This window comes from Pelophylax lessonae (assembly GCF_965119305.1).
Source record: "Pelophylax lessonae genome assembly, chromosome: 5".
NCBI classification, from domain to species: domain Eukaryota; kingdom Metazoa; phylum Chordata; class Amphibia; order Anura; family Ranidae; genus Pelophylax; species Pelophylax lessonae.
This window is the reverse complement of record NC_138772.1, coordinates 380,208,026-380,235,959: the sequence shown is the minus strand read 5'-3', so window position 1 is coordinate 380,235,959 and position 27,934 is coordinate 380,208,026. Positions and strand designations below refer to the sequence as shown.

Sequence of the window (27,934 nt, the reverse complement as noted above, 5' to 3'; positions counted from 1 at the left end):
CTAGGATAGCTGCACAGGGATGAAGAAGGTCCTTAACCCATCAGCAGGACCGGTAACTGCTCCTTGGAGCCTGGCACCTTGGAGCTTGATTGGCATTTGGCAATGAACACTAAAAATTGTAGGTCTACCACTGCCTTATTACAGGAGAGCAGGTTCACCTTGAGCACATGTGACAGATGTGAAAGGGCCTGGAGTAGCTGTGGCGAATGTTATGCAGCCTGTTGCATCGTTCAGCATGACCGGTTTGGTGGTTGGTCAGTGATGGTCTGGGGAGGCATATCCATGGATGGATGCACAGCCTCCGCAGGCTAGACAATGGCACCCTGACTGCCATTAGGTATCCTTCTGAAATCCTTGGACCCATTGGCAGACCCTATGCTAGTTCAGTGGGTCCTGGGTTCCTCCTGGTGCACAAGAATGTGGCAAGAGTATGTAGCTAGTTCCTGGAGGATGAAGGAATTGATACTATTGAATCGCCCCAACGTTTCCTGACCTAAATCCAATAGAACACCTCTGGGACATTGTTTCGGTCCATCCGATGCCGCCCTGTTGCATCTGTCTGTTCAGGAGCTCAGTGATGCCCTGGTCCAGATCTGGGAGGAAATACCCCAGGATACCAACCGTTGTCTCATTAGGAACATGCCCCGACGTTGTCAGGCATGCATGCAAGCATGTGGGGGCTATAAAAACTACTAAGTTCCGTTTTCAGTTGCTGCAATGAAATTTCAGCAAAATGGACTAGCCTTCTGCATCATTATTTCACTTTGATTTTCGGGGGTCATTGAATTCAGCCCTCTGAAGGTTGAGGATTTTAATATCCTTCAAACGATGTGGCATCCTTTAGTTCTTAACACATTACCCTGTACATATCGGTATAGATATCCAGAATAACTTTTCCCCATTGGGATCTGATGTGTTTTCAGTGTTCCTTTAATTTTTTTTGCGCTTTGTATATATGGGAATTCAATTGCCAAATAGCTTGTTGCAACTTTATCCTCTTAATTTCATTCCACTCCTCTCATTAGAAAGGACCTTTCCTCTTGGACATCTAAAAAAAACCTGCTTAAAGTGCATTTACACTTTTGCAGTTAAATTTGAGAAAACCCAACTATTTTTGTATTCCCTTTTGTGGAGCTATTGGGTTCTCCTGGTGGGTGGCGAGTGGAGCCATCCCTGTGGGGAGAACACAGTGATTACAGCATTGCTAACGGCTATAGCTGCTGCAATAATTGCATGTAAAAACCCGACCTGCTGGTTGTACCCAAGTCAATCGATGGATCGATTTGGGTACAATTAGCCTGTCTATAGATGGTTCAAATCTCGACCAGTCCCTGCTGTACTGGCCAAGATTTGAACCATCTATGGGCAGCTTAAAGCATGCTACTACCCCATTGTTAGGGTAGTATTAGTTTACAGCTGATAATCCAAAGTGTCCCTTGTACGGTTGCCAGCTGTCCTTGTTGAAATCTTCTGTCTTTAAAATGGAGTACGGGCGGATGAATGAAAGGTCCACCTCCTCCATTCATAGAGCACTTTTCGTTCATGAATGCTATAGTAAAGCTTCTATGGATGAAGGGATGGAAAGGACATGTTGCATGTATTGGATGGATATTGGGGTATGTGTTGTAGGGCCTTGGGCTTGTATGTATGGGCTTGTACCTTAAGTTTGAAATGCTTTTAGGTTCGTTCAGAATTGACAGATGCATTTGACCGTCTAACCTTTTGTATGACCTACCTGAAGTGGTTTTTGCTTTCCAATAGACATATAGAAAAATGCAATCTGATGTAAACAAAAGCCCATCAACACAAGCCCATAGATTCCTCACAATTTCTCTACCACTGTTTGCTAGCGCGTGACTTTTTTTTTTTTTTTTTTTTTTTTTTAACGTGTGATAGTAGCTCTTTTATCAATGAAAATTGCATTTCCAAAAAATCACGATTTGTTTTTGAGTATTGTGTATGCAACGGTTATGAAATTGTGAATAAGAGTACATGTTTATTTTTGTAATGTATTTTACATTTTTTCAGGGCAGTACTATACAAGCCAGAAGTGGCCCAAAAAGTCATTGCAGAGTATTCAAAGTTGAAAAATACAAGATTTGATGAAGAGTTCCCAGGTGAACAGCTGGTCTGTGAAGGTAAAAAAAAAAATATTTTGTAAAATTGCAAGGTTGCAATTGCAAGGTATTAAAGTATGGTAAATGTCACAATAATGCATCAGTCATTATACTAAGCCTCGATTGGAAATTACATTGCACAAGGAACCGTCACCTGTTAAGGTTCCTTTTAAGCCCAGTCATGTTCGCTTTCAGCTTTATTTGCAAAGCTTAATTGGTAACGAAGTATAGATTTTCAGTTGAATGCAGTGGAGTCTGTGACTCAAATTAGCTAGAGGCATTCTACAGACATACTATGAGTATATTTTAGGCGGGAGGCCCTGTGGCACTGGAGATATAAAAAAGGGCTAAGATATATCCCCGGTAACTATAGGCCAGTCAGCCTAACATCACTAATCTGCAATATTTTGGAGGGGATGTTAAGAGATTACATACAATACTTTAGTAATGAAAACGGTATTATTAGTAGTAATCAGCATGGATTCATGCAAAAATCGTTCATGCCAGACTTATCTATTAACCTTCTACAATGAAGTGAGTTGCCATCTAGATAAAGGCCTGTGGATGTGGTGTATCTGGACTTTGCAAAGGCATTTGACACAGTTCCCCACAAACGCTTATTGTACAAACTAAGGTACGTAGGTATGGACCCATAGGGTGAGTACCTGGATAGAGAACTGGCTCCAGGGACCGATCTTCCATCCTGCTTTACAGTCGCTGGCTTTAACGGCATGGCTGTTGAAAGCCAGATCCTGAGGGACAGGGGTCTCTCCTCAGAGGTCATTCCTACCTTAATTAAGGCTAGAAAAGCATCATCTGGTAAGATTTATTACCGTACATGGAAAGCTTATTTTGCCTGGTGTGAGTCCAGGGGCTTCTCTCCTCGTTCATACTCGGTGGCGAGAGTGCTGGCTTTCCTGCAATCTGGCGTGGACCAGCGCCTTGCGCTGGCCATGATTAAGGGCCAAGTATCTGCACTGGCTGTCCTTTTCCATTGCCCAGTGGCGTCTAATTCTTTGATTCGCAACTTCATTCAAGGTGTGCGTCACTTGGCTCCTCCTCGAAGGGAGCCCTTACCTCCATGGGACTTGAACTTGGTTCTGTCCGTGTTACAACGTTCTCCGTTTGAAAACATCAGGGAAATCTCGTTGTCTCTGCTGTCAAAGAAGGTTGCCTTTCTTGTGGCGATCACTTCTGCTCGCAGAGGGTTGGAGTTAGCGGCTTTGTCTTGCCGCTCCCCTTACCTGGTGGTTCATAGGGATAAGGTGGTCTTGCGACCTAACCCGTCCTTTCTTCCAAAGGTGGTTTCTCATTTTCACCTTAATGAGGACATCGTTTTACCTTCGCACTGTGCGAAGCCTAAGCATCCTAAGGAGGTTGCTTCGCATTCCTTGGCTATTGTCAGGGCGATCAGGGTTTACCTGTCGACTGAATCCTTTCGAAAATCGGATTCTCTTTGTCCTTCCTGAGGGACCTCAGAAGGGTATGGCTGCTTATGCGGTGACCATTTCAAAATGGATCAGACAGACAATTGTTCAGGCCTATTGGTTGAAGGAACGGGTTCCGCCCTTCCCTGTCAAGGCGCACTCTACCAGAGCGGTGAGCACGTCCTGGGCTCTCCGGCATCAGGCTTTGGTGGCCCAGGTGTGTAAGGCTGCGACTTGGTTGTCAGTGCACACCTTTTCAAAATTTTACATAGTTACATAGTTACATAGTTAGTGAGGTTGAAAAAAGACATCAGTCCATCCAGTTCAACCTATGATGCGTGTGTGTGTTTGCTTTTAACCGTACATTGTATACCCCTGTATGTTGTGGTCTTTAAGGTGTCCATCTAATAGTTTTTTGAAACTATCAATGCTCCCTGCTGATATGACTGCTTGTGGAAGAGAATTCCACATCCTTACCGTTCTTACAGTGAAGAACCCCTTACGCACTTTAAGGTTAAACCGCCTTTCCTCTAGTTTTAGTGAGTGGCCACGTGTCTTATTGTATCTCCTTTCTCTGAATAGTTTGTTCCTTATGCTCGGGTCACCAGTACAGTATTTGTACATTGATATCATATCCCCCCTCAATCGTCTTTTCTCCAGAGAGAAAAGGTTCAGGGCTTGTAGTCTTTCCTCATAGCTGATGTCCTCCATTCCCCTAATTATTTTTGTTGCCCTTCTCTGGACTTTCTCCAGTTCCAGCACATCCTTCCTGAGGACCGGTGCCCAGAACTGGACAGCATACTCCAGATGTGGCCGGACCAGAGTCTTGTAGAGTGGGAGAATAATCTCTTTATTTCTGGAGTGAATCCCCTTTTCTCTAGCGCTCATCGACAGACGTAGTCCTCGGTGATACACCACCTTCGGTTATGTTACCTCCGCAGGAGCAGGACTAGACAGGAAATTAAAAAGCTCTGGCCACACCCTAGGGGCAGTCCCAGAGGGTATATCCTCTCTCTCTCTGCCTCAGCAAATCAGTTATTTTCTGTCTAGTTAGGAGTAAGGACCTAGATACCTTGCTGGGATCTTAGGTCCTGGCAAGAAATTTTTTTCTAAAAGGATTTTTGGACAGCTTTTTTTCTCCAGTGTTCCTGTGAGATCTTCAAGCAAGAAAGCTGAACTGGGCGACGGGCTGGATGTTGAGATCCGGTGGTCACCCCAGTTCAGCCTACGAGCGCGTGCAGGCCATAGCTCCGCGCTGAGTCGGCCGCGACAAAGTCCCATTAACCACTTGCCGACCGCCGCACGACTATCTACGTGGGCGGTCAGCCCCTCACAGGCAAAGTGACGTAGGTCTACGTCGCTCGCCTGTGAGGGTTTAGGGAGCGAGCGCCGCCGGAGGCGCGCTCCCGCTCCCGCGTGGTCACGGACCCCCCCGCGCGCGTGACCGGCGGACCCGATCGCCGCCGGCCACTCTGCGATCGGCGGGGGAGAGGGAGATAGTCAGGCAGCTTGTGTAAACAAGCTGCCTGTCATTCTCCTCTCTGTATGAGAGCTGATCACATGGATCTACTATGTAGATCCATTGATCACTCCTCATACAGTTGAAGCCACAGCCAATCACAGTTAGAATCACGCCCCTAGGGACACACACAGCCCCTCCCTCTCAAATAAAGTTAACCCCTTCACTACCAGTGCATTTTTACAGTAACAGTGCATATGTATAGCACTGATTACTGTAGAAATGTCACTGGTAACCCCAAAAGTGTCAAAAATGTCAGTCAAGGGTCCGATCTGTCCGCCGCAATGTCGCAGTACCGCAAAAAAAATCGCAGATCGCCGCCATTACGCGTTAAAAAAAAAAACAACAAAAATGACAAAAATCTTTCCCTTTGTTAGTAAACGCAATAACTTTTGCGCAAACCAATCAAAATACGCTTTTTGCGATTTTTTTTACCAAACATAGGTAGCATAAAACAAATTGGCCGAAAATATTAAAAAATTTTGATTTTTACATTTTTTTTTGGGGGAATTTCATATAAAAAAAAGGGAAAAATATTGCTATTTTTGCAAAATTTACGCTCTTTTTTTGTTTATAGCGCGTGATCAAAAAATCGCACAGGTGATCAAATACCACCAAAAGAAAGCTCTGTTTGTGGGAAAAAAAGGACGCCAAATTCGTTTCGGTACAGCGTCGCACGACCGCGCAATTGTCCGTTAAAGTCACGCAGTGCCGAATCGCAAAATGCCCTCTGGTCGTTTAGCAGCCAAATCCTCCGGGGCTTAAGTGGTTAAAGGACTGAACCCGCGAGTTAAACGTCTCGCTGAAACGCCAAAGACCATGAGTCACGGCGTCTGTATCGGTCGACAGCCCTCCCGCCCCGGTGGAGAGGGGTACTGTCAGGAGTTGGTGCCCGCCTGGTTCCGGTATGGTGAGTAGTATGTTCCCCCTGTTTTCCCTGACGGGTTTTGTGGTGAACGCGGGCCCCTCTCTGTATGGTAGAAAGAGTTTCTTTCTATCCTATAACATGTCACAAATCCTCCTACTTTGAGTGTGATTTTATGTGTGCAAAAGCCAGGAGGCTTGGTTTGGGAGCTAACAATCTATTGTATACATGTTTTAAAGATGTAATCTGTGGCATTCTGGGAATCTTATGGGTTAAGTATAAGCTACCTACCAGTCAGAAGCCATGGACATGTAGACTGCCTTCCAAGTCAGATCTCCAGCTAATAGCAGGCCTCCCGAACGGCCATGCGGTCCGCCAGGGCCGGTACCGCCAAACACGCCATATCCCCATGCAGAGAGAGTGTTGTGTGCCTGCAGCACACCGCTAGTCAGCACAGGCCGCCGCCATTTTTTTTGCTGGATCGCACGAGCCGCCATTTTGGCGTAGCCTCGTGTCTCCAGCATGGGGGCGGCCATGTTTTAGGTGATTCTACACCTCGTGGAGCTTGGGGGAGGCGCCGGAAGGCGTACAGAGGGCGGAGCCGCCTCCTTTCTTCCTGGGCAGCCAGCCAAAAGACTTCCTGTTTGTCTAAGACAGCGCTGTAAGCTGTTGCAGTTCAACTCTGAACATCAAGTGGTGAGCCTGGGGGTCTATCTCTCTCTCTCTCGATCGATAGGGATCCCTAGCAGGTAACACTAAGGGGTTTTTTGTGGCGCTGAGGGTCAAAAAAAAAAAAAAAAGAAAAAGTTTTTCTTTACTTTGAATTATATCATCCAGGAAGTAACTGGAGTTATTATGGACCCTGCCACACAGATTCCCCCACCTGTTTCCCTCGAGGGGGCCTCGGGACCCGCCGGTGTACAGAGTATAGAGTCATTTACAGCAATTTTGGAGTCTATGGTGGCTCGGGTGGAGGCGGCCTGTCAGGGACGGGGGTCAAGGAAGCGACCCCCGCCTACCCCTATACTATCTGACACCTCTGACTCTGATTCAGAGATGGTCACTGCAGTTGCAGGTTCCTCTGCAAGGGCTGCTATCCCAGGTAAAGCCCCCTCAGACAGTGAGGAGGACGCTTCTTCTCCTGCTATAATTCAGGAAGAAGCATTGGTGGACGCACTAGTTGTGGCAGTGCAAGAAACCTTAAAACTTGAGGCTTTACCGGCAGAGGCAACTGAAACAGAGAGGCCTTTTGGGACTAATAAGCCCATCAAGACGGCGAAGGCTTTTCCTGTACCTAAATGTTTTGGAAATCAGATTAAAGGAGAATGGGAACATTCTAAACGTACCTTTACTATTTCCAAGCGTATTGCTAGACGCTATCCGTTTGAGGAATCCATCATTAAGAAATGGACGGTACCACCAGTCGTGGATCCGCCTATTTCCAGGCTGAATAAAGCCACGGTTATTCCAGTGGAGGACACTTCGTCCTTTAAGGATCCGGTGGATCGAAAGATATCTTTTCTCTGATAGGGTCAGCATTTAGACCAGTAATTGTTATTGGTCTAGTTTCCCAGACACTTACAGAATGGGCGAAGATGGTACGCCAAGATCTTAGGGGAAAAGATATTCCCCAGGAGACATCTGATTTGATAGAACAGATCATACAAGGGCTACGGTTTATCTGTGACGCAGCCTTGGACACTACTCCCTTGTTAGGGCATGCATCTAAGTTAGCAGTGATCCTCAGACGTGTGCTGTGGTTAAAATGCTGGTCAGCTGACCTAGGTTCCAAAAAGACTTTGACCAATCTCCCTTTCCAGGGGAATCGTCTATTTGGAGCCAACCTAGATGAAATCATTAAGGATGCCACCGGGGGCAAGAGTACTTTTTTGCCACAGGCTGCAAAAGCTAAGGAACCTCGCAACAAGCGAGGACCTTTCTTTACCGCCCATAAAGGACGCCCGGCTGGTACTTCCGGGAAAGGCAAGACTCCTCCAGGAGGGTTCAAGAAGGGCTGGTCGGACAAGCAGAGGACCAACCCAGCCAAACCCGAAGTAAAGGAGTACACAGCCTGAAGGTGCGCCCCCACCCAATTTCAGGGTGGGGGGACGTTTTCACCGGTATTCAGGACATTAGATCGAGCATCAACCACTACTACCGGTGCGATTCTTCCCTTCCAACATTTAAGTACAGGAAGCGGTAGTTACCGTTCCCTGTATAGATCTTTTCCTTTACCTTTTCCTAAGATTAGTCCCGATACCTCACAGGAATCGGATCTGATTGACCAGATAGGCCAAGTAGCCTCTAGTCGGGTGACTTCGGTCCCTGAGGTTCAACCAGAAAAGATCACCTTGCCTGATAACTATCAGGTATCTGATAAATGTGTGGGAACAGAAAACGACCAGACTTTCTCGGATGGTCGGGGCCAGATACCTCTAGGGACGCCTGGTTCAGATCCAATCAGCGCCAGTGGTCCTAGAAATTCTAGGCTGGCCTCTTCAAGCCGGCCTGGCCGACTTGGACAGGTTAGTCGCAGACGTTCCGTGGGAACTTCGTCTCAGGGAGTGTCTGTGGTCTCAAGGACCAATTTACCATCGTGCTTTACAGTCGCTGGTTTTAATGGCCTGGCCATTGAGACCCAAGTACTGAAGGACAGAGGTTTGTCTACTTCAGTCATTCCTACCCTTATTAAAGCAAGGAAAGCGACTTCCAGCAAAGTCTATTATCACACATGGAAGACTTATATTGCGTGGTGCGAATCTTTAGGATTTCCTCCACGTACCTATTCGGTGTCTCGAATATTGGCCTTTTTGCAACAAGGGGTTGAGCAGAAGCTAGCCTTGAGCACCATCAAGGGTCAAGTTTCAGCATTAGCAATCTTCTTTCAGAAACCTTTAGCTACCAAATCCTTGGTGCGGAATTTCATCCAGGGGGTGCGGCACCTGGCTCCTCCAGTCCGCGCGCCCTTACCGCCCTGGGATCTTAATTTGGTTTTGTCGGTTCTACAGAAACCTCCCTTTGAAAACATCAGGGAGATTCCCTTGCTTACTTTATCCCAGAAGGTGGTCTTCTTGGTGGCTATTACTTCTGCTCGCAGGGTGTCAGAACTGGCTGCATTATCATGCCAGTCCCCATACCTAGGGATTCATAGGGATAAGGTAGTACTTCATCCTAAGCCATCTTTTCTTCCTAAGGTGGTTTCAGATTTTCATCTGAATGAAGATATTGTACTACCTTCCTTGTGTCCTCAGCCCAAGCATCATCGGGAACATGCGTTGCATTCCTTGGATGTGGTTCGGGCAATCAGGGTATACCTGAAAGCTACGGAATCATTTTTTGTGATCACGGATGGCCCCAGAAAGGGTTTGCCTGCATCTGCCGCGACCATTGCCAAATGGATTAGACAGACGGTGGTACAGGCTTATTCTATTAAGGGTCAGAGTCCTCCGTTCCCTGTTAGGGCGCACTCCACTCGAGCGCTCAGTACTTCCTGGGCCTTTCGCCATCAGGCGTCAGTGGTCCAGGTATGTAAGGCGGCCACTTGGTCGTCGGTACATACCTTTACTAAATTCTATAAAATTGATGTGACGGCATCGGCGGATGCCTCATTTGGCCGCAAGTTTTTGCAGGCCGCAATTTGAGGAGACCGGTGGTCTACCTCGAGGGTTTTTTTCTGTTTGAAAAAGTTTTTTGTTGAGTCTCATCATTAAGGATGAGCATTGTAAACTTCTAGTTGGCACCGGTTGGGCCTTCTAGATTGGGATTTGATTTCCATTTTCCCACCCCTCAGTTGTGATACTGCTCTGGGACGTCCCGAAGGTGGTGTATCACCGAGGACTACGTCTGTCGATGAGCGCTAGAGAAAAATGGATTTTTGTAAAATCTTACCGTAAAATCCTTTTCTCTTAGCTCATCGACAGACGTAGTCCCCGCCCCTCTGTTTTGGAGTTGGGTTGGGTTAAATTCTCTAAGCACTGCTTTTTCACATAACTGATTTGCTGAGGCAGAGAGAGAGAGGATATACCCTCTGGGACTGCCCCTAGGGTGTGGCCAGAGCTTTTTAATTTCCTGTCTAGTCCTGCTCCTGCGGAGGTAACATAACCGAAGGTGGTGTATCACCGAGGACTACGTCTGTCGATGAGCTAAGAGAAAAGGATTTTACGGTAAGATTTTACAAAAATCCATTTTTTTATACATCCCAGTATTCTGTTGGCTTTGCTTGCGGCGGCTTGGCATTGCATGCCACTGCCAAGCTTGTTGTCTACCAGTACCCCCAAGTCCTTTTCCATCCTAGACTCACCCAGAGGTTCCCCCCCTAGTGAGTAGCTTGCTTTCTGGTTTCTGGCCCCCAAGTGCATTACTTTACATTTATCAACATTAAACCTCATCTGCCATGTAGTTGCCCACCCCGTTATTTTGTTCAGGTCTGCTTGCAAGGTTTCCACATCCTGCATAGAAGATATTGGCATGCCTAGTTTAGTATCATCTGCAAATACTGAGATTGTGCTAGATATCCCCTCCTCTAGATCATTTATGAACAAATTAAACAGGATTGGTCCCAGGACAGAACCCTGGGGGACCCCACTTTCCACACCCGCCCAATCCGAGTACTCCCCATTAATCACCACCCTCTGTACTCTCCCCTGGAGCCAGTTCTCTATCCAGTTACTCACCTTCTGATCCATACCTACCTTCCTTAGTTTGTACAGTAATCGTTTGTGGGGAACGGTGTCAAAGGCCTTTGCAAAGTCCAGATACACCACATCCACAGGCTTACCTTTATCTAGGTGGCTGCTCACTTCATCGTAGAAGGTTAATAGATTGGTTTGGCACGAACGATTTTTCATGAATCCATGCTGATTACTACTTATAATACCGTTTTCATTACTAAAGTCTTGTATGTGGTCCCTTAACATCCCCTCCAAAATTTTGCAGACTACAGATGTTAGGCTGACCGGCCTATAGTTACCCGGGATATATCTCGGCCCCTTCTTAAATATTGGTACCACGTTGGCTTTTTTCCAATCAGCTGGCACCATACCCGTCTGTAAACTATCCTTAAAGATCAAGAATAATGGTCTGGCGATCACCTGGCTGAGCTCATTAAGAACCCTCGGGTGCAAGCCATCCGGTCCCGGGGATTTATTTATGTTAAGTTTCTCTAGTTTGGCTCTAAGTCTATCTTCTGTTAGCCATGGTGGCACTTCCTGAGGTGTATTATTTAGTTCGGCCTTACAAGCTGGGTTTGTGTAGCCCCCCGATTCTTTTGTGAAGACTGAAGAGAAGAAATGATTTAACACTTCCGCCTTTTCTCTGTCCTCAGTGGCCATATTTCCTTTATCATCTTTTATGGGGCCAATGTGTTCTGGTCTCGCTTTCTTACTGTTTATATACTTAAAAAACTTCTTGGGGTTCTTTTTGCTCTCCTCCGCTATATGTCTCTCGTGTTCTATTTTACAAAATTGATGTTCTGGCATCGGCGGATGCCTCCTTTGGCCGCAAAGTTCTCTGTGTGGCAGTGCCGTAAGGGAACCCTGGTTTTATTTCGGGTCCCTGGCTGTTGGGGTTGTTCACCCCCTTGGTTATTTGCTTTCCTGGGTTGTTGCTCCTGTTGAGCCTTTTTTGTTACCCAGAGGGTTACCTTTCTGTTCATGTAAGGTTCCTTTCTCTGATGTGGGTACTGCGTTGCCTTTTCTGATGGTTGCGTTTTCCCACCCCTCATGTCTACACTGCTTTGGGACATCCCCATTGGTGAAGACTGTATGAGTGGGCGGCGACTGTCGGAGGACGTAAGAGCAAACAGAATTTTTGTAAAATCTTACCGTAAAATTCCTTTCTCTGAGTCCTCCAGTCGCCGCCCCCGCCCCTCTATTGGGGTTCTTATAGACTTAACTGCTTCCTACCAAACTGAGTTGGGATGGCTGATAGCGGGGGGGGTATTGGACCAGTGGGACAGCCCCCATGGGTGTGTCTATGTAGATGCTTTGTTTTTTAACAAGTCCTATGCCTAGTTACTCCTGTGGAGATGAAGTCAATATCCCATTGGTGAAGACTGTATGAGTGGGCGGCAAATGTCGGAGGACTCAGAGAAAGGAATTTTACGGTAAGATTTTACAAAAAATCAGTTTTTGTAAAATTGCAAGGTTGCAATTGCAAGGTATTAAAGTATGGTAAATGTCACAATAATGCCTCAGTCTTTATACTAAGTTGGACAAGAGCCTCGATTGGAAATTACATTGCACAAGGAACCCTCACCTGTTAAGGTTCTTTTTAAGCCCAGTCAAGTTCGCTTTCAGCTTTATTTGCAAAGTTTAATTGGTAACGAAGTATAGATTTTCAGTTGAATGCAGTGGAGTCTGTGACTCACATTAGCTAAAGGCATTCTACAGACATACTATGAGTATATTTTAGGCGGGAGGCCCTGTGGCACTGGAGATATAAAAAAGGGCCAAGATATATCCCAGGTAACTATAGGCCAGTCAGCCTAACATCAGTAATCTGCAATATTTTGGAGGGGATGTTAAGAGATTACATACAAGACTTTAGTAATGAAAACGGTATTAGTAGTAATCAGCATGGATTCATGCAAAAATTGTTCTTGCCAGACTAATCTATTTACCACTTAAGATTTTACCCCCTTCCTGACCAGGGGGTTTTTTGCGTTTTTTTTTTTTTTTTATTTTTATTTTTACTGCATGACTTACGGACAATTGCGGTCGTGCGACGCTGTACCTAAACGAATTTGACGTCCTTTTTTTCCACAAACAGAGCTTTCTTTTGGTGGTATTTGATCAACTGTGCGTTTTTTTTTTTTTTTTTTTTTTTTTTTGATCATGCGCTATAAACAAAAAAAGAGCGTGAATTTTGCAAAAATAACTATTTTTCGCTTTTTTTTATATGAAATTCCCCCCCAAAAAAAAAATGTAAAAATCAAAATGTTTTAACATTTTCGGGCAATTTGTTTTATGCTACATATGTTTGGTAAAAAAAATCGCAAAAAGCGTATTTTGATTGGTTTGCGCAAAAGTTATCGCGTTTACTAACAAAGGGAAAGATTTGTCATTTTTGGTGTTTTTTTTTTTTAAGGAGTAATGGCGGCGATCTGCGATTTTTTTTTTTTTTTTTTTTTTTTTTTGCGGGACTGCGACATTGCGACAGATCAGACCCTTGACTGACATTTTTGACACTTTTGGGGTTACCAGTGACATTACTGCAGTAATCAGTGCTATACATATGCACTGTTACTGTAAAAATGACACTGGCAGGGAAGGGGTTAACTGTATTGGAGAGGGAGGGGTTAAGTGTGTCCTAGGGGCGTGATTCTAACTGTGATGGGACATGTCTACTATTGTAAAAACAGAGATCAACGGTTCTACATAGTAGAACCGTCTGATCTCCATTTTTACACAGGGGAGAATGACAGGCGGCTTGTTTACATAAGCCGCCTGACTTTCTCCCCCTCTACCAACTAACGCAGTGTGACTGGCGGACATCGGGTCCGCCGGTCACACGCACGGACTCTTCAGTGAACGAGCCGGGGCCGCTATTGGCTCACAAACCGGTGACAGGCTGGTGACGTACCGGTACGTCACTTTGCCTGGCCAGGGCTGACCGCCGCAGTATATCTACTTGCGGCGGTCGGCAAGTGGTTAACCTTCTACAATGAAGTGAGTTGCCATCTAGATAAAGGAAGGCCTGTGGATGTGGTGTATCTGGACTTTGCAAAGGCATTTGACACAGTTCCCCACAAAAGCTTATTGTACAAACTAAGGTACGTAGGTATGGACCCATAGGGTGAGTACCTGGATAGAGAACTGGCTCCAGGGGAGAGTCCAGAGGGTGGTGATAAATGGGGAGTACTCGGATTGGGCGGGTGTTGAAAGTGAGGTCCCCCAAGGTTCTGTCCTGGGACCAATCCTGTTTAATTTATTCATTAATGATCTAGAGGAGGGGATATCTAGTACAATCTCAGTATTTGCAGATGATACTAAACTAAGCATGCCAATATCTTCTATACAGGATGTGGAAACCTTACAAGTGGACCTGAACAAAATAATGGGATGGGCAACTACATGGCAGATGAGGTTTAATGTTGAAAAATGTAAAGTAATGCACTTGGGCATCAGAAACACGAAAGCAAGCTACTCGCTAGGGGGGGGGAACCTCTGGGTGAATCTAAGATGGAAAAGGACATGGGGGTCCTGGTGGACAACAGGCTTGGCAGTGGCATGCAATGCCAAGCCGCTGCAGGCGAAGCCAACCAAATACTAGCATGTATAAAAAAGGGGATTCACTCCAGAAATAGATTATTCTCCCACTCTACAAGTCCCTGGTCCAGCCACACCTGGAGTATGCTGTCCAGTTCTGGGCACAGGTCCTCAGAAAGGATGTGCTGGAACTGGAGAGAGTCCAGAGAAGGGCAACAAAAATAATTGGGGGAATGGAGGACATCAGCTATGAGGAAAGACTCCGGGCACTGGGCTTATTCTCTCTGGAGAAGAGACGCTTGAGGGGGGATATGATATCAATGTACAAATACTGTACTGGTGAGGACCCTAGCATAAGGAACAAACTTTTCAGAGAAAGGGAATACAATAGGACACGGGCCACTCATTAAAACTAGAGGAAAAACGGTTTAACCTAAAAATACGTAAGGGGTTCTTTACTGTCAGAGCAGTAAGGATGTGGAATTCTCTTCCACAAGCAGTGGTATCAGCAGGAAGCATCAATAGCTTCAAAAAACTATTAGATGGGCACCATAATGACCACAACATACAGGGGTATACAATGTACGTTTTAACATCAAATCACACACACACATCATAGGTTGAAATGGATGGACTGATGTCTTTTTTCAACATCACAAACTATGTAACTATATATTTGTAATTCCAAAAAGGAGACCCATGACTGATATTGCACCTACCTTTTTGCAGTACAAGTTGAGAAGTTTGGGTTATGTAAAAAAAAACAGCAATACATACTTCGATGATGCAGCTCCCCCCTGCCAGCTCTAAGCCAGAGAATTGAACAGTCACATGACAGTTAATCACTCAGTTTTAGGCCCACTCTGAGCAGAAAGTGGTGACTGTCAGTCATCGTTTTTCACTCTGCCACTCCAGCCCTTACTGGATTACCGGAGTAGGGAGGGAGGGGGAGCAGCTCGCTCTTGCTCTTGCTCTGAAATTGCATGCCGCCTATCAGGCATCTGGGTGCATCCTGACAATGATTGGGATCATTCCAGAGACTGATGTCTGTGTGATGTCAGCTGACAGCAGGCTACTTGGCAAGTAAATGCACTTCTCTGACACAGAAGAGAAGCATAGGAAGAAAAACCTTTGGCCATAGGTCACTTTTAAAACAAAATAAAAAAGTTCCATAAATATACATTAAAGTATGACTAAATGCTAGCCTTTTTATCTTAATCAGTACCGGACACAGGATGTGTAGTCATAGACCACGAGTTGTATATGCTGCTTCCTTCAGGTGATTGAACGCTGTCAAAAACCTTGCTGGAAACTCCCCTCTTCCCCCAGTGCACTCTCTTATAACATCACCCACTCTGTTGGACTCCAGTTTTTTGCCAATGGTGGACCTCTTCTCCTCTGGGGGAAGTTTCTACACCAAGTCTTTCTATTTTTCTGCGATACATTCAACTGACACTTCTATTAAGATCGACTGCTTATTGCCTCAGAGCTCACTAGTCGTTTTCAGATTAGTTGCCCTCAGTGTACGTCTTGGGAATTGTACCCAGACCCCGCGGTCAGTGGGACCAGCCTGTAAGGTTTGCATTGGCCACTGGTTCCTGTGTTTGCCACTCATCTTAGCGCGTGGTGTAACAAGAGTAATGGCAACAGGGTGCTATACAGTTTCTGGACTGTGGTCCATTCCTATGGCACCCAGACCCTGAAGACCCCTTGGGGTTATGCTCACTGTGACAGGTGAAGTTTGGTCCCCTTTGGAAACCTGCTGCATGGATAATTCAATATCTTTTTATGCGTTTTTTTTTTCTGCAAAAATGCTCAGTAAATACCGAATAAAACATTCTTAAAGTCAGTTCACTAAAGCAAATAAACAAATGCATGCATTAACTAAGTAGTAGTCCAGGCTTCAATATTTAGGGAAAGTATGAAATTTTCAGCTGGTTGTTAGCACCCACCAGCCTCCCTAATTTAAATGTGTTCTCAATGGATTATTTAATGTAATCAAACTATGTGAATAAGCCCAAGGGGACTCTTATGAACTAGAAAGGGGAATATACTGCTGCTGTGGTTGAAAAAGTGCCTGCTATGCATATGCAACAAGTAGATTTCATTCATACCAATACACTGCGCTGCTATAATTAATATATGTAACAAATTAAATATGTACCGTATTTTAAATGAAGTGCATCAACATAGAATGTGCATCAGTTAAAGTGCATACACCGATGCCCTAAATAATGCTAAAAACTAGTAATCTGTGTATAAATGTATGTGTGTGTGTATATGTATGTGTGTGTGTGTATGTGTGTGTGTATATATATATATATATATATATATATATATATATATATATATATATATATATATATATATATATATATATATATATATATATACACACACACTTTTAACAGTGTTCATATTGCTAGTGCCACTATTTAAAAATGGCTTCTATTCCCAGGCTGAAAACACATGCAAAACTTCGATCTCCAAATGTGTTCTGCAGTGCACCGACAGACTTACACTCACCAGACAGTTTTGACCCTTTTTTGACCAGCTATCCACTGGTTATTAAGGATGCAGACAGGTGCTAGCATTAAAATATACGTTTTCACTAATAAATGACTGCATCGCTTCAAGTAGCAGCACATGCAGTATTTTAGTAAATTGAAAAATGGTATGAGCCATTTTATTGCTAATCTTAAAGCAGTGGATAACGTTTTGTGAATTGAGCCCCTTGTCTCTGGTCTGTTATCTTGTTTAGTGTGTTGTTATCCTCTGTAAATATCTCTACTAGGGGCTCTTTCACACGGCCGCTCCGATTTTTTTTTTTTTTTTTTTTTTTTTTTTTTTTTTTTTTTTTATTCCGCTGCGGCACTTTTTTTTTTTTTTCACGGACACGGATGACACTTGTGTCATCCGCTCCATCCCGTCCGTTTGCGGATGATATACGGACATAATGTATGTCTATGGGGATTGCGGATGTCAGCGGATGACACCGCTGACATCCGATTTTGCATCCATTCCGTTTTTTAAACGGAAGAAAAGTAGGGTTCTTTTCTGTTCCAAAAAACGGAACAGAACTGAAAGGACGAAAATCGGATGTCAGCGGATGGTCATCCGCTGACATCCGCAATCCCATTGACACGCATTATGTCAGTTTTTCAACCAAAAAAAAAATGGGATGAAATGTGGACATACGGAGCGCCCGTGTGAAAGAGCCCTAAATTGGCAGAAGGTAAGGTATACCTTTTTCCATTTGGCTGCCTTTTCACATACAACATTGCAGTATGTGTGTTGACCTAGTTACCAATGCCTTTCAATTAACCTACTTCAGACCACTGTTTCCCCTGAGGACGCCTTTTTTCATGTTATTACCCCTCTTTCAGGCTTGTTTCCAAGTTGGAAGCTCGCTCTTGTAAAGAACCTTTTCTTACGCTGAATAGAGAGAAGATTGTCCTGAGACCCAGAATTTCCTTCCCAAGGTGGTCTTTCTTTCACCTCAATGAGTATTATCCTCCATTCTTTCCTTCCTGCCCTGAAGCACACCAGTAGATATCACACAATTGTCTGGATGTGGTCTAAGCAGTTAAGGCTTATCTAGCTGCAATACTTTCCTTCCAAAAAACTGATTTCCTTTTTATCTTCCTGGTAGGTTCAAAGAAGGGTCATCCTGCTTCCTCTTCCACCATAGCTAGGTGGCTCGGGCAGCTTATTTCAAGGGCTCATGCCCTCAAGGAAATGTCCCACCCCCTTTCCTATCGGGACCCACTTTACCAGCTCTGTTTCTTGGGGTTTTCAGCATCAAACATCCATTTCAAAGATCTACTAAGCTGCCAACTAGTTTTCTGTTCATAGCTTTCCAAACTTTTACCCAGTGGATGTCTAGGTCTCTGCTTATGTGAGCTTCAGGCACAAGGTGCTTAAAGTTGTCATCTGAGGGTTTATTTACTTTATTGCTTAGGGACGTCCTACTGTTTGTGCTGTATCATTAGGAGAGTGAGAATTTTTATCTATAAATTCCATATCTTGGTAGTACAGCACTGGGCATGGGTCCCTCCCCATTGTTTTGTTTCTCTTTATTGCTTGCTCCAAAACTGGAGTCAAACAGAGTGGTAGCAGTGTTCTATGAGGGAGCATTCCTAGTAAATTTTTGCAAGTGTTTTATCACCTGAAGTTAATAGCATATAACCCATAGTTTGACTACAGAATCTGCATTCTGTACTGTACCCTAAGATGTGGAAATTATAGGCAAGTCAAATTTCCCATGTTTTTCCATTTTTTGATTTTGGAGTACAGGCTCCCTGTTTTTTTTTGGCTATCTGTGTCCTATTGGGGAGATTTCCCTTTACTTTCTGTCCCATAGCCAAAATAGGAAGGGAATCCCTGGGTTTCACCAGAACAAGTGTCCCCGTTGAAAGAGTTTCCCTCTCCCTGTTCTGGTGACACCACAAAATTTGACATTTTCTTTTACGTTCAAAAATGGTATACAGGGCACATTCTGAGGTTTTTCTTCTAACAGTGTCACACACCAGTGAAAACCTGACAGGTGTTCTAGTTTTGACTTCAGTTATACTTTACCCTTTCGCTGCCAGGCCTTTTGCTCCCCCCCCCCCCCCCCCCAACCATATATTTTCTGAAAGCACATGACCATTAGAATAAAAATAAGGTGCTACTGATTTTAATATTGGCAGATAAATCGCAGCACATTTTACAAAATTCCTACTAAATATAAAAGCTAACCTGTATTGAGTTAAATAATAACAATTTGTAAATTATAGATTGAGCCTCTTTGCAAAACGGTCAAAATCAAAATAAACACAGCAAATTTTACAAAATTCCTACTGAATATAAACACTTAGCCTGTATTGAGTTCAAAAATTGCAAATATTTGTATTTTTTAAATTACAATTTTTGCAAAATGATGAAAATTGAACGTACACAAACGACTTGCTCTCTAAATCGGAAGGTTTTCTTTTTTTTTGTTCCCTTTACAGCGTTCAGAGTTTAAGACCCCCACCCAAAGCATATAGTTTCTGAAAGCATAGGACCAATAGAAAAATAGGAAGTTGCTACGAATTTGTAAGGGTTTACGTTATTTGCGCAAATGGTTATCAAAGCAGTATTTTGGCTAAAAATACACTAAAATCATTCATAGCAGATACAAACACAACAAATTTTACAAATTTTCTGCTAAACTCCAACTAGATATAAAAGAATAACCTGTATTGAGTTAATAAATAACAAATATTTGTACATTTTAAATTGCACCTTTTTGGAAAATGGTAAAAACTGAACGTACACAGAACTATAAATAACCAAATTTCTCTAATCATCTGAAGGTTTTCCTTTCACTTACATCTTTCAGAGTTTGTAAAGGACCCCCCCAAAACCATATTTCTCTTACGTCCTCCGACAGTCGCCGCCTCTTCATATTCGTCACATATGGGGTATTAGACTTTGCTCCGAAGGAGTAGCTAGGCAACAGAATATGTTAACATTAAAGCTTTTAACATATCCCACCCTCAAGGGGTGGTCCCCTCAGTCAGTACCCTCCTACTTCCTGCAACCATATCTCAGTTTTCAATGTCTAGCTTGTCAGGAGTGGCTGGCTCTCTCTGTGCTGGGGCTTTGTGCCCCAGACTCTTTCTTCTTTTTTGATTTTTTGTTTGAGTTTTCTCTCTACCTTTACTTAGCTGTTCTTTTTGTCAGCGTTAGTTCTTCGGATGAAGAGGATCATGTGGGCTGGGTCTCGGGCTGATCCCCCTGGTCGCAGGTCGTGGGTCAGTGGCTTCCCAGCCTGCCATCGAGCGTTCAGCCAGGTAACGCTCCTGGCACAGTGAACGACCCATCCCTGTTCGGTGCAGGGATGATTGGTGAGGTGGCTACCTCACTGGACGCTGTGCGGTTTCTTAACCCCCATTCTGTGCGTCTTTTATGCGACTCTCCCTGCCTCATGTGCAGCGGCTTGTTCGCCTGTGCGGGTCCCCCACGCCATTGTGAGGTAAGTGTATCTATGTGGGGACCTGTCTGTCTGGGGGGGTGTCAGTCTGGGACTGTGTAACCTGCCTCTGTTCACACTGTTTGTCTCCCTATCACTCGGCTGCATGCTGTGGGCTGCAAGGGGGGGGGGGAGCTGTGTGACACTGTGTGTGTGTCAGCCTTGTCAGTGTGAGAAGCTGTGTGCTGTGGGGCATGTTTTGGGCATGTTTGGGCACTATACAGCGATCGCTGCGGCGATCTGACATGTTTTTTATACATGGATGACATGTGTGCATTACTGTACTGTGGAGCGGCGGTTTCGGCGCCAAACGGCGCCATTTTGCCTACACTCGCTCCGGCCGCATGTTCTACATGCATGGCGGCCATTTTCTTGTAGCCTCCCATAGGCTTTCATAGAGCGCCCTGGCAGCATCACTTCCTCTTCTCCATGAACACCGATCGAGGCAGCAGCAGCGGCGAGAGTCTCCTCAGGTTATATCCTTCTTATCCATTGCCTGTGTCAGTTTTATTGGCCCTGTGGGGGTCTCATTGTGCTTGTGTGTGGTGCGGTGGGCTGCGCTCGCCGCGCTTGTTAAAGGGGCAGTTAACCCTTTATTATCCGGCATTTGTAATAGGGGCAATGGATTCTCAGGAGGGCAAATTTCCTACCGCCTTGGTGGAAAGCCAGGGGACCGCTGTTTCCCCCCCAGGGGGGGATTTAGCCACTATTGTGGCTGGCCTTGCTGCTCAGGTGCAGATGCTGGTGGCTGCTCAATCTACTAAAAGACCCAGAGTTTCTCTTTCCTCTGATTCTGAGGGTGAAGGTGATGGGGCTGTTATGGCGGGGGCCTCCTTATCGGGGTCCCGCTTCTCCCTGGATCTAGTGGGGTCCGAGGTGGAGGCTGAAGTTGAAGGGGTTGATAATTCTCCCCCTGGCTCGCCTGAAGAGCTTGCAATCATGGATGAATTGATTGCTTCCATAAAACAAACGCTGCGTTTGCAGGATGAAGTGTGTCCCCCCGCTGCCTTGGCGGCTTATGGGACGCAGAGAAAACGCAGGACGCCGCAGGTTTTTCCCTGCAATGATGATTTTCAGCGCGCTGTTAAGGAACAATGGCGCAATCTGCGCAAGCCTTTTGCTGTACCAAGTAGGTTCAAGCTGCGTTATCCTTTCTCGCCTTCCACTGATGAAAGGTGGTGTGTGCCACCCCCAGTGGATCACGCAATTGCGGTTTTAAACAAATCCACTGCGATTCCTGCAGAGGATTCCCCTGTGTTCCGTGATGCCACGGATAGGAGATTGGAGTCTCTTGCCCGTCATACTTATTCTGTTACGGGTTCTATGCTTAAGGCTCTGTTTGCCTCTCTCATGGCGGCCCAGGCGGTCGCAAGTTGGACGCAGATGCTTAGGCACGTCCTAGTGGCTGATTCGGCCTCGCCGGCGACCCTGGATATGGTGGATCAAATCCACCAGGGTGTCATGTATCTGTGTGATGCGAACTTGGACCTAGTCCCGTTGGCTGCACGTGTGCACAGCGTGGCGGTGTTGTCTCGCCGCCTGGTTTGGTTGAAATGTTGGTCGGTGGACCAGTCTTCACGTAAGACCTTAGCCAATCTGCCTTATGATGGGTCTCGCCTTTTTGGGGAGTCCTTGGATGTGTTGATTAAGGGGATCACCGGAGGTAAGAGCACTCTCTTGCCCCATTTCCCCAAGGCTAAGGGGGCTTCTGGGAAGAAGCATGCTAATTTTCGGCCCCCTCAGGGGTCCTTTCGTGCCTTTCGGTCGCACCACAAGGGCAAACCGTTCAAAGGTCAAGGCTCTCAGAAGAAGCCCTGGTCTGGAAAACAGAAGTCCGGTCAATCCGGATCCGCAGCCCATAACAGTGCGGCCTGAAGGGGCGCCCTCACCCAGTTTTGGGGTGGGGGGACGCTTGCTCGGTTTTCTTCAGCCCTGGTTGGCCCGCGTGCGGGACAGATGGGTTCAGGAGATCGTTCGATCTGGTTACAAGATCGAGTTTCTCTCTCGGCCGGAGAGCAGATTTTTTCCCTCAAATCTTCAACTGTCTCCAGAGCGTTTACGGGACCTGCACCTGGCGGTGCGGGACCTGAGGGCTCAGGGAGTGGTAGTTCCGGTGCCTCATCGGGAGAGATTTCGGGGGTTTTATTCCAATCTGTTCACCGTGCCCAGAAAGGAGGGCAAGGTTCGTCCAATTCTGGACTTGAAGGCTCTGAACCGCTCTGTGAGGGTTCGCAAGTTCCGCATGGAATCCCTGCGGTCGGTGGTGGCTGCCCTGGTTCCGGGGGAATTCATGGCCTCCATCGATTTGAAGGATGCGTATCTTCACATCCCCATTTTCGAGGGTCACCAGAGGTACCTTCGATTTGCCATTGCGGAGGATCACTACCAGTTTGTGGCGTTGCCTTTTGGTCTCGCCTCGGCTCCGCGGGTCTTCACCAAGGTGCTTGCACCGGTTCTGGCATTATTGAGGGCCCAGGGCATTTCTGTCCTGGGGTATCTGGACGACATTCTGGTTCGGTCTGCGACCAGCCAGGGTCTGGAGAAGGACCTGTCTGTCACGATGCAAACTCTGCAGTAGTTTGGTTGGATGATAAATTTTCCAAAGTCGACACTGAGTCCGTCGGTTCGTCTTCCCTACCTGGGAATGATTCTGGACTCGGTGCAGGCGAAGGTCTTCCTGCCGGAAGACAAACTCAGAACTCTTCAGGAGGAAGTCAGGTCCCTCAGGGACGTTTTGCACTCGTCTCTGCGGACGTGCATGAGATGTCTGGGATTGATGGTCTCGGCCTTCGAGGCGATTCCCTTCGCCCAGTTTCACACGCAGGGTCTCCAAGCGGAGATCCTGTCCATGTGGGACGGGCGACCTCAATCTCTGGATCTTCAAATCTCGTTGAGTCATCGCACCAGAAGAGACCTTCTGTGGTGGCTCCAGTCCCCGATGGTGTCCGGGGGCAAGTCGTTTCGTCCTATCTCGAGGACGGTAATCACCACGGATGCCAGCCTGTCGGGCTGGGGTGGTGTTCTGGGCGTTCTGTCCGCCCAGGGGACTTGGTCGGAGGGGGAGTCCTCCCTTCCGATCAACATTCTGGAATTGCGTGCGATAAATCTGTCTTCATCGCTGGACGGACCGGCTGCAGGGCTGCCCGGTTCGGGTGCAGACGGACAATGCCACGGCGGTGGCCTACATCAACCACCAAGGGGGCACCAGGAGTGCCCGAGCGGCTCGAGAAGTGGCCGACATTCTGTCTTGGGCCGAGACTCATGTCCCGGCGATAACGGCGGTTCACATTCCGGGGGTGGAGAACTGGCAGGCGGACTATCTGAGTCGCCAGACCCTGGATCAGGGGGAATGGTCTCTCCACCCGGCTGTCTTCCAGATGTTGTGCGCGAAGTGGGGTCTTCCAGATGTGGACCTGTTCGCGTCTCGTCTCAACAACAAGGTGAGAAGGTTCGTGGCAAGGACGCGCGACCCTCGGGCAGACGCGTCGGACGCGTTAGTGGCCCCGTGGCATCAGTACAGGCTGATGTACGCGTTTCCACCGATTCAGTTGCTGTCCAGGTTCCTTCGCAGGTTACACTCGGAACGCAGCACGGTGATTCTTGTGGCACCGGACTGGCCTCGCCGGTCCTGGTACGCAGACCTCGTGAATCTGGCGGTCGACGCCCCGTGGCGTCTGCCTCTTCGAGACGACCTCCTGTCTCAAGGACCGATATACCATCCTGCTTTACAGTCGCTGGCTTTGACGGCCTGGCTGTTGAGACCGAGGTCCTGAAGGAGAAGGGTCTCTCCCCAGAGGTCGTTCATACCTTGATCAACGCGAGGAAGTCTTCCTCGGGGAAGGTTTATTACCGTACTTGGAAGGCCTATTTTGCCTGGTGTAAGTCCAGGGGGTTTTCACCCCGCACGTACTCGGTTTCCCGAGTGCTGTCCTTCCTTCAAACGGGTGTCGATCAGCGTTTGGCGCTGGCTACGATAAAGGGTCAGGTGTCTGCGCTGGCCGTTCTGTTTCAACGTCCCGTGGCTTCCAACTCCTTGGTTGGCACTTTTGTTCAGGGAGTGCGGCATCTGGTTCCTCCTAGGAGGGATCCTCTGCCCCCTTGGGACTTGAATCTCGTTCTATCTGTGTTACAACGTGCTCCTTTTGAACAGATCAGGGAGATCTCGTTGTCTATGTTGTCCAAAAAGGTCGCCTTTTTGGTTGCGATCACTTCGGCTCGCAGAGTGTCGGAGCTGGCGGCTTTGTCCTGCAAGTCTCCGTATCTGGTTGTTCATTTGGATAAGGTGGTCTTGAGACCTAATCCTTCTTTTCTTCCGAAGCGAGTTTCGGAATTCCATCTTAATGAGGATATTGTCTTGCCTTCGCTGTGCGCGAAGCCTAAACATCCAAAGGAGGTGAGATTACATTCTTTGGATGTTGTTCGGGCGATAAGGTTTTCCCCTAAATCGACTGAGTCTTTTCGAAAGACGGACTCCTTGTTTGTTCTTCCAGAGGGTCCTCGGAAGGGCATGGCGGCGTCGGCCTCTACCATCGCCAAATGGATCAGGCAGACCATTGAACAGGCCTATGCTTTGCAGGGGAAGGTTCCCCCTGTGCCTGTGAAGGCGCACTCTACTAGATCTCTGAGTACGTCTTGGGCCTGTCGTCATGGGGCTTCTGTAGCCCAGGTGTGTAAGGCGGCGACTTGGTCGACCATGCACACTTTCACAAAATTCTACAAAGTAGATGTTCAGGCATCGGCGGATGCTTCCTTTGGCCGCAAGGTTCTTAGTGCGGCAATTCCCTAGGGTCCCTTGTTGGGGACCTCTGGCTGTTGGGATAAGTTTTTTATCCCCTGGTTATTTGTCTTTTCCTGGGTTGTTGCTCCTGTTGAGCACTTGTTTTTCCTGTAGCCCAGCTGGTTTCCTTCCTTTGGTAAGGTTCCTTTCTTTGATGCGGAGACTGCGTTGCCTTTCAGCGCGGATGCGTTTCCCACCCCTCATGTTTGCACTGCTTTGGGACGTCCCCATATGTGACAAATATGAAGAGGCGGCGACTGTCGGAGGACGTAAGAGAAAACGGAATTTTTGTAAAATCTTACCTGTAAAATTCCTTTCTCTGAGTCCTCCGACAGTCGCCGCCCCCGCCCCTCTTTTGGGGTTTGGTTGTATACTCTACTGCTATTCCACTGAAACTGAGATATGGTTGCAGGAAGTAGGAGGGTATTGACTGAGGGGACCACCCCTTGAGGGTGGGATATGTTAAAAGCTTTAATGTTAACATATTCTGTTGCCTAGCTACTCCTTCGGAGCAAAGTCTAATACCCCATATGTGACGAATATGAAGAGGCGGCGACTGTCGGAGGACTCAGAGAAAGGAATTTTACAGGTAAGATTTTACAAAAATTCCGTTATTTTCTGAAAGCACATGGGCCAGTACAATAAAAAAGATGCCACTGATATTTAAGGCACCACAATATTTGCGCAAATGTTTATTAAAACAATATTTTCTGTAAAAATACACTAAAATCATTAATAGTGTAGTGCACATAAACGCAACATAAATTTCCTGCTAAACTACTGCTAAACAATTTTGTTATAAGTTTATTTTCATTTGAAGTGACCATGAGCTTATAGCAGGAGAAATGAGGTCCTGGCCAAGCTGCAAGCAGTGCTGTAGGTCTGTACAGTGAAAGGGTTAATCTTTCTTTCTCATACTTAACGCAACCTATTTGGAGTCCCTAATTTCTAATAGTTTGTATCTATTGTTCTTACCAGTGCTGATGAGGTGGCTTCATTTTCTGCATTGGGCAAGCCATGCCATGTTAAGCAGGGTACACACTATAGAAGTTTTTTTTTTTTTTTTTTTTTTTTTTTTTATCCTCTCATTTAACCCAGCGGGTTAAAAACTTGCAGATCGCCATACTAACACATGTGATGTTAGTGCGACAAGCTCACCCACTGAGCTATTGTATACTGACAGAACACACTGACCAGCACTCACCAGCATTGGTGCTGATCGGATACTGGTTTTTCCAGCATGCCCAGTTGACATAAGTCAAAAGTAGTGTTGAGCGAACACGGACTGTATTATTCGTGTTCGTACCGAATAATTGGATTTTTGTTACCCGAACACTGACCCGAAAACTTTACTGTATGTTCGGGTAAAAATCCGTGTTCGGTCATTTTATTTCCGGGTTTGTATGTATTGGCGCGCTTTTAATGGCGGGCTTTCAACAGCCAATCAACAAGCGTTTAACTGGTGTGCCTTAAGCCATCCCAGCCATGCCTACAAATGTATTAGTAGCTGTGATTGGCCATCTGAAGCATGTGACCAAGTCTTTATAAGTTCGAGACGGAGCGCCGCTGCGTCATTCTGCTGTAGATTAGGGAGAGAGCACACATCATACGTGCTGGCTGCTGATTAGGGACAGACAGGCAAAAATCATATTGTGTCCGAAAAGAATTGAGGGACAGGTCGGAGTGCTGCAGGCAGGGCGAGATATTGGGGCATTTTAGGGAGAGGCTGGAGATATTTAGGGTCAGTGTTCTACAATCGATTTTGCTGTGTGGGGGGGGGGGGGGTTTGCAGTGACCGATCTTATCGATCCTTTTAGGGGAGAGGCTGGAGATAGGCAAGGTCAGTGTTCTACAATCGATTTTGCTGTGTGGGGGGGGGTTTGCAGTGCCGGCAGTGACCGATCTTATCGATCCTTTTAGGGAGAATCTGGAGATAGGCAGGGGTCAGTGGTCCACATTGATTTTGCTGTGTGTGGGGTGGTGTGAACACAATCTTTTTGCCCGCTGAGGAGGAGGGAGAAAAAAGTATTTTTTATCAGTTAGTTGTGTGCAGCGTTTTTCCTTCAGTGCTGCTGTGCTTACTGTGATAATACACTGCTGTGTTTACATGTGCTATTATTGAGTGATTTCAAAAGTTATACACTTTTTTCTATTCCACTATTCAATATACACCCTTGGGTTAAGAAAATTAAATCGTGGCATAGTCTGTACTAATCTAGTTAAAAATTACAAACTTAAAAGGGGAATTTTCTTTTTTTTTTCCCTCCATAGCCTGCAGCAGAGCTGACTGATTTAAGACACTGCTGTTCACATGTGCTATTGATAAATCACCAATTTTATATCATATTTTCTATTCCGCTATTCAATCTACACCTTTGGGTAAAAACAATTAAATTGCGGGATAGTCTGTGTCGGTACGTGTGAGATACACCTTTACAATTTTTGGGGCGCATCTCATACTGCCGAGGATTTGAGGGTGCTTCAGTGTGCTTCCTGCCTGTTCCGAACTCCTCCTACTCCTCATCCTGCCTTTGGGGGTACAAAAAATAGTAATTTGGGCCTAGTCTGGGTCTCTACGTGTGAGATACATACACCTTTTGATATCATATTTTCTATTCCGCTATTCAATCTACACCTTTGGGTAAAAACAATTAAATTGCGGGATAGTCTGTGTCGGTACGTGTGAGATACACCTTTCCAATTTTTGGGGCGCATCTCATACTGCCGAGGATTTGAGGGTGCTTCAGTGTGCCTCCTGTTCGGACCTCCTTCTACTCCTAATCCTCATCCTGCCTTTAGGGTACAAAAAATTGTAATCGGGGCCTAGTCTGTGTTTGTACGTGTGAGATACACCGTATTATAAAATTTTTCCTATTCCGCTATTCAATATACACCCTTTTGGAGTGTAAAAAATTTAATTACGGCATAGTCTGTATCGGTACGTGTGAGATACACCTTTTAAATTTGTTTGGCGCATCTCCTTCCACCGCCAAGGATTGCAGGGCGCTTCAGTTTGCCTCCTGT

General features: G+C 46.2%; 1 protein-coding gene across 1 annotated transcript in view; it reads left to right on the top strand.

Moving 5' to 3' along the window:
* The window catches only part of CEP192 (centrosomal protein 192), a 506,433-nt gene that overhangs the window by 406,218 nt on the left and 72,281 nt on the right, over nt 1-27,934 (top strand). The window contains exon 36 of the mRNA XM_082258491.1: nt 2,029-2,138. Coding sequence (XP_082114617.1) covers nt 2,029-2,138 — 110 coding nt within the window. The remainder of the gene's footprint in view (nt 1-2,028; nt 2,139-27,934) is intronic.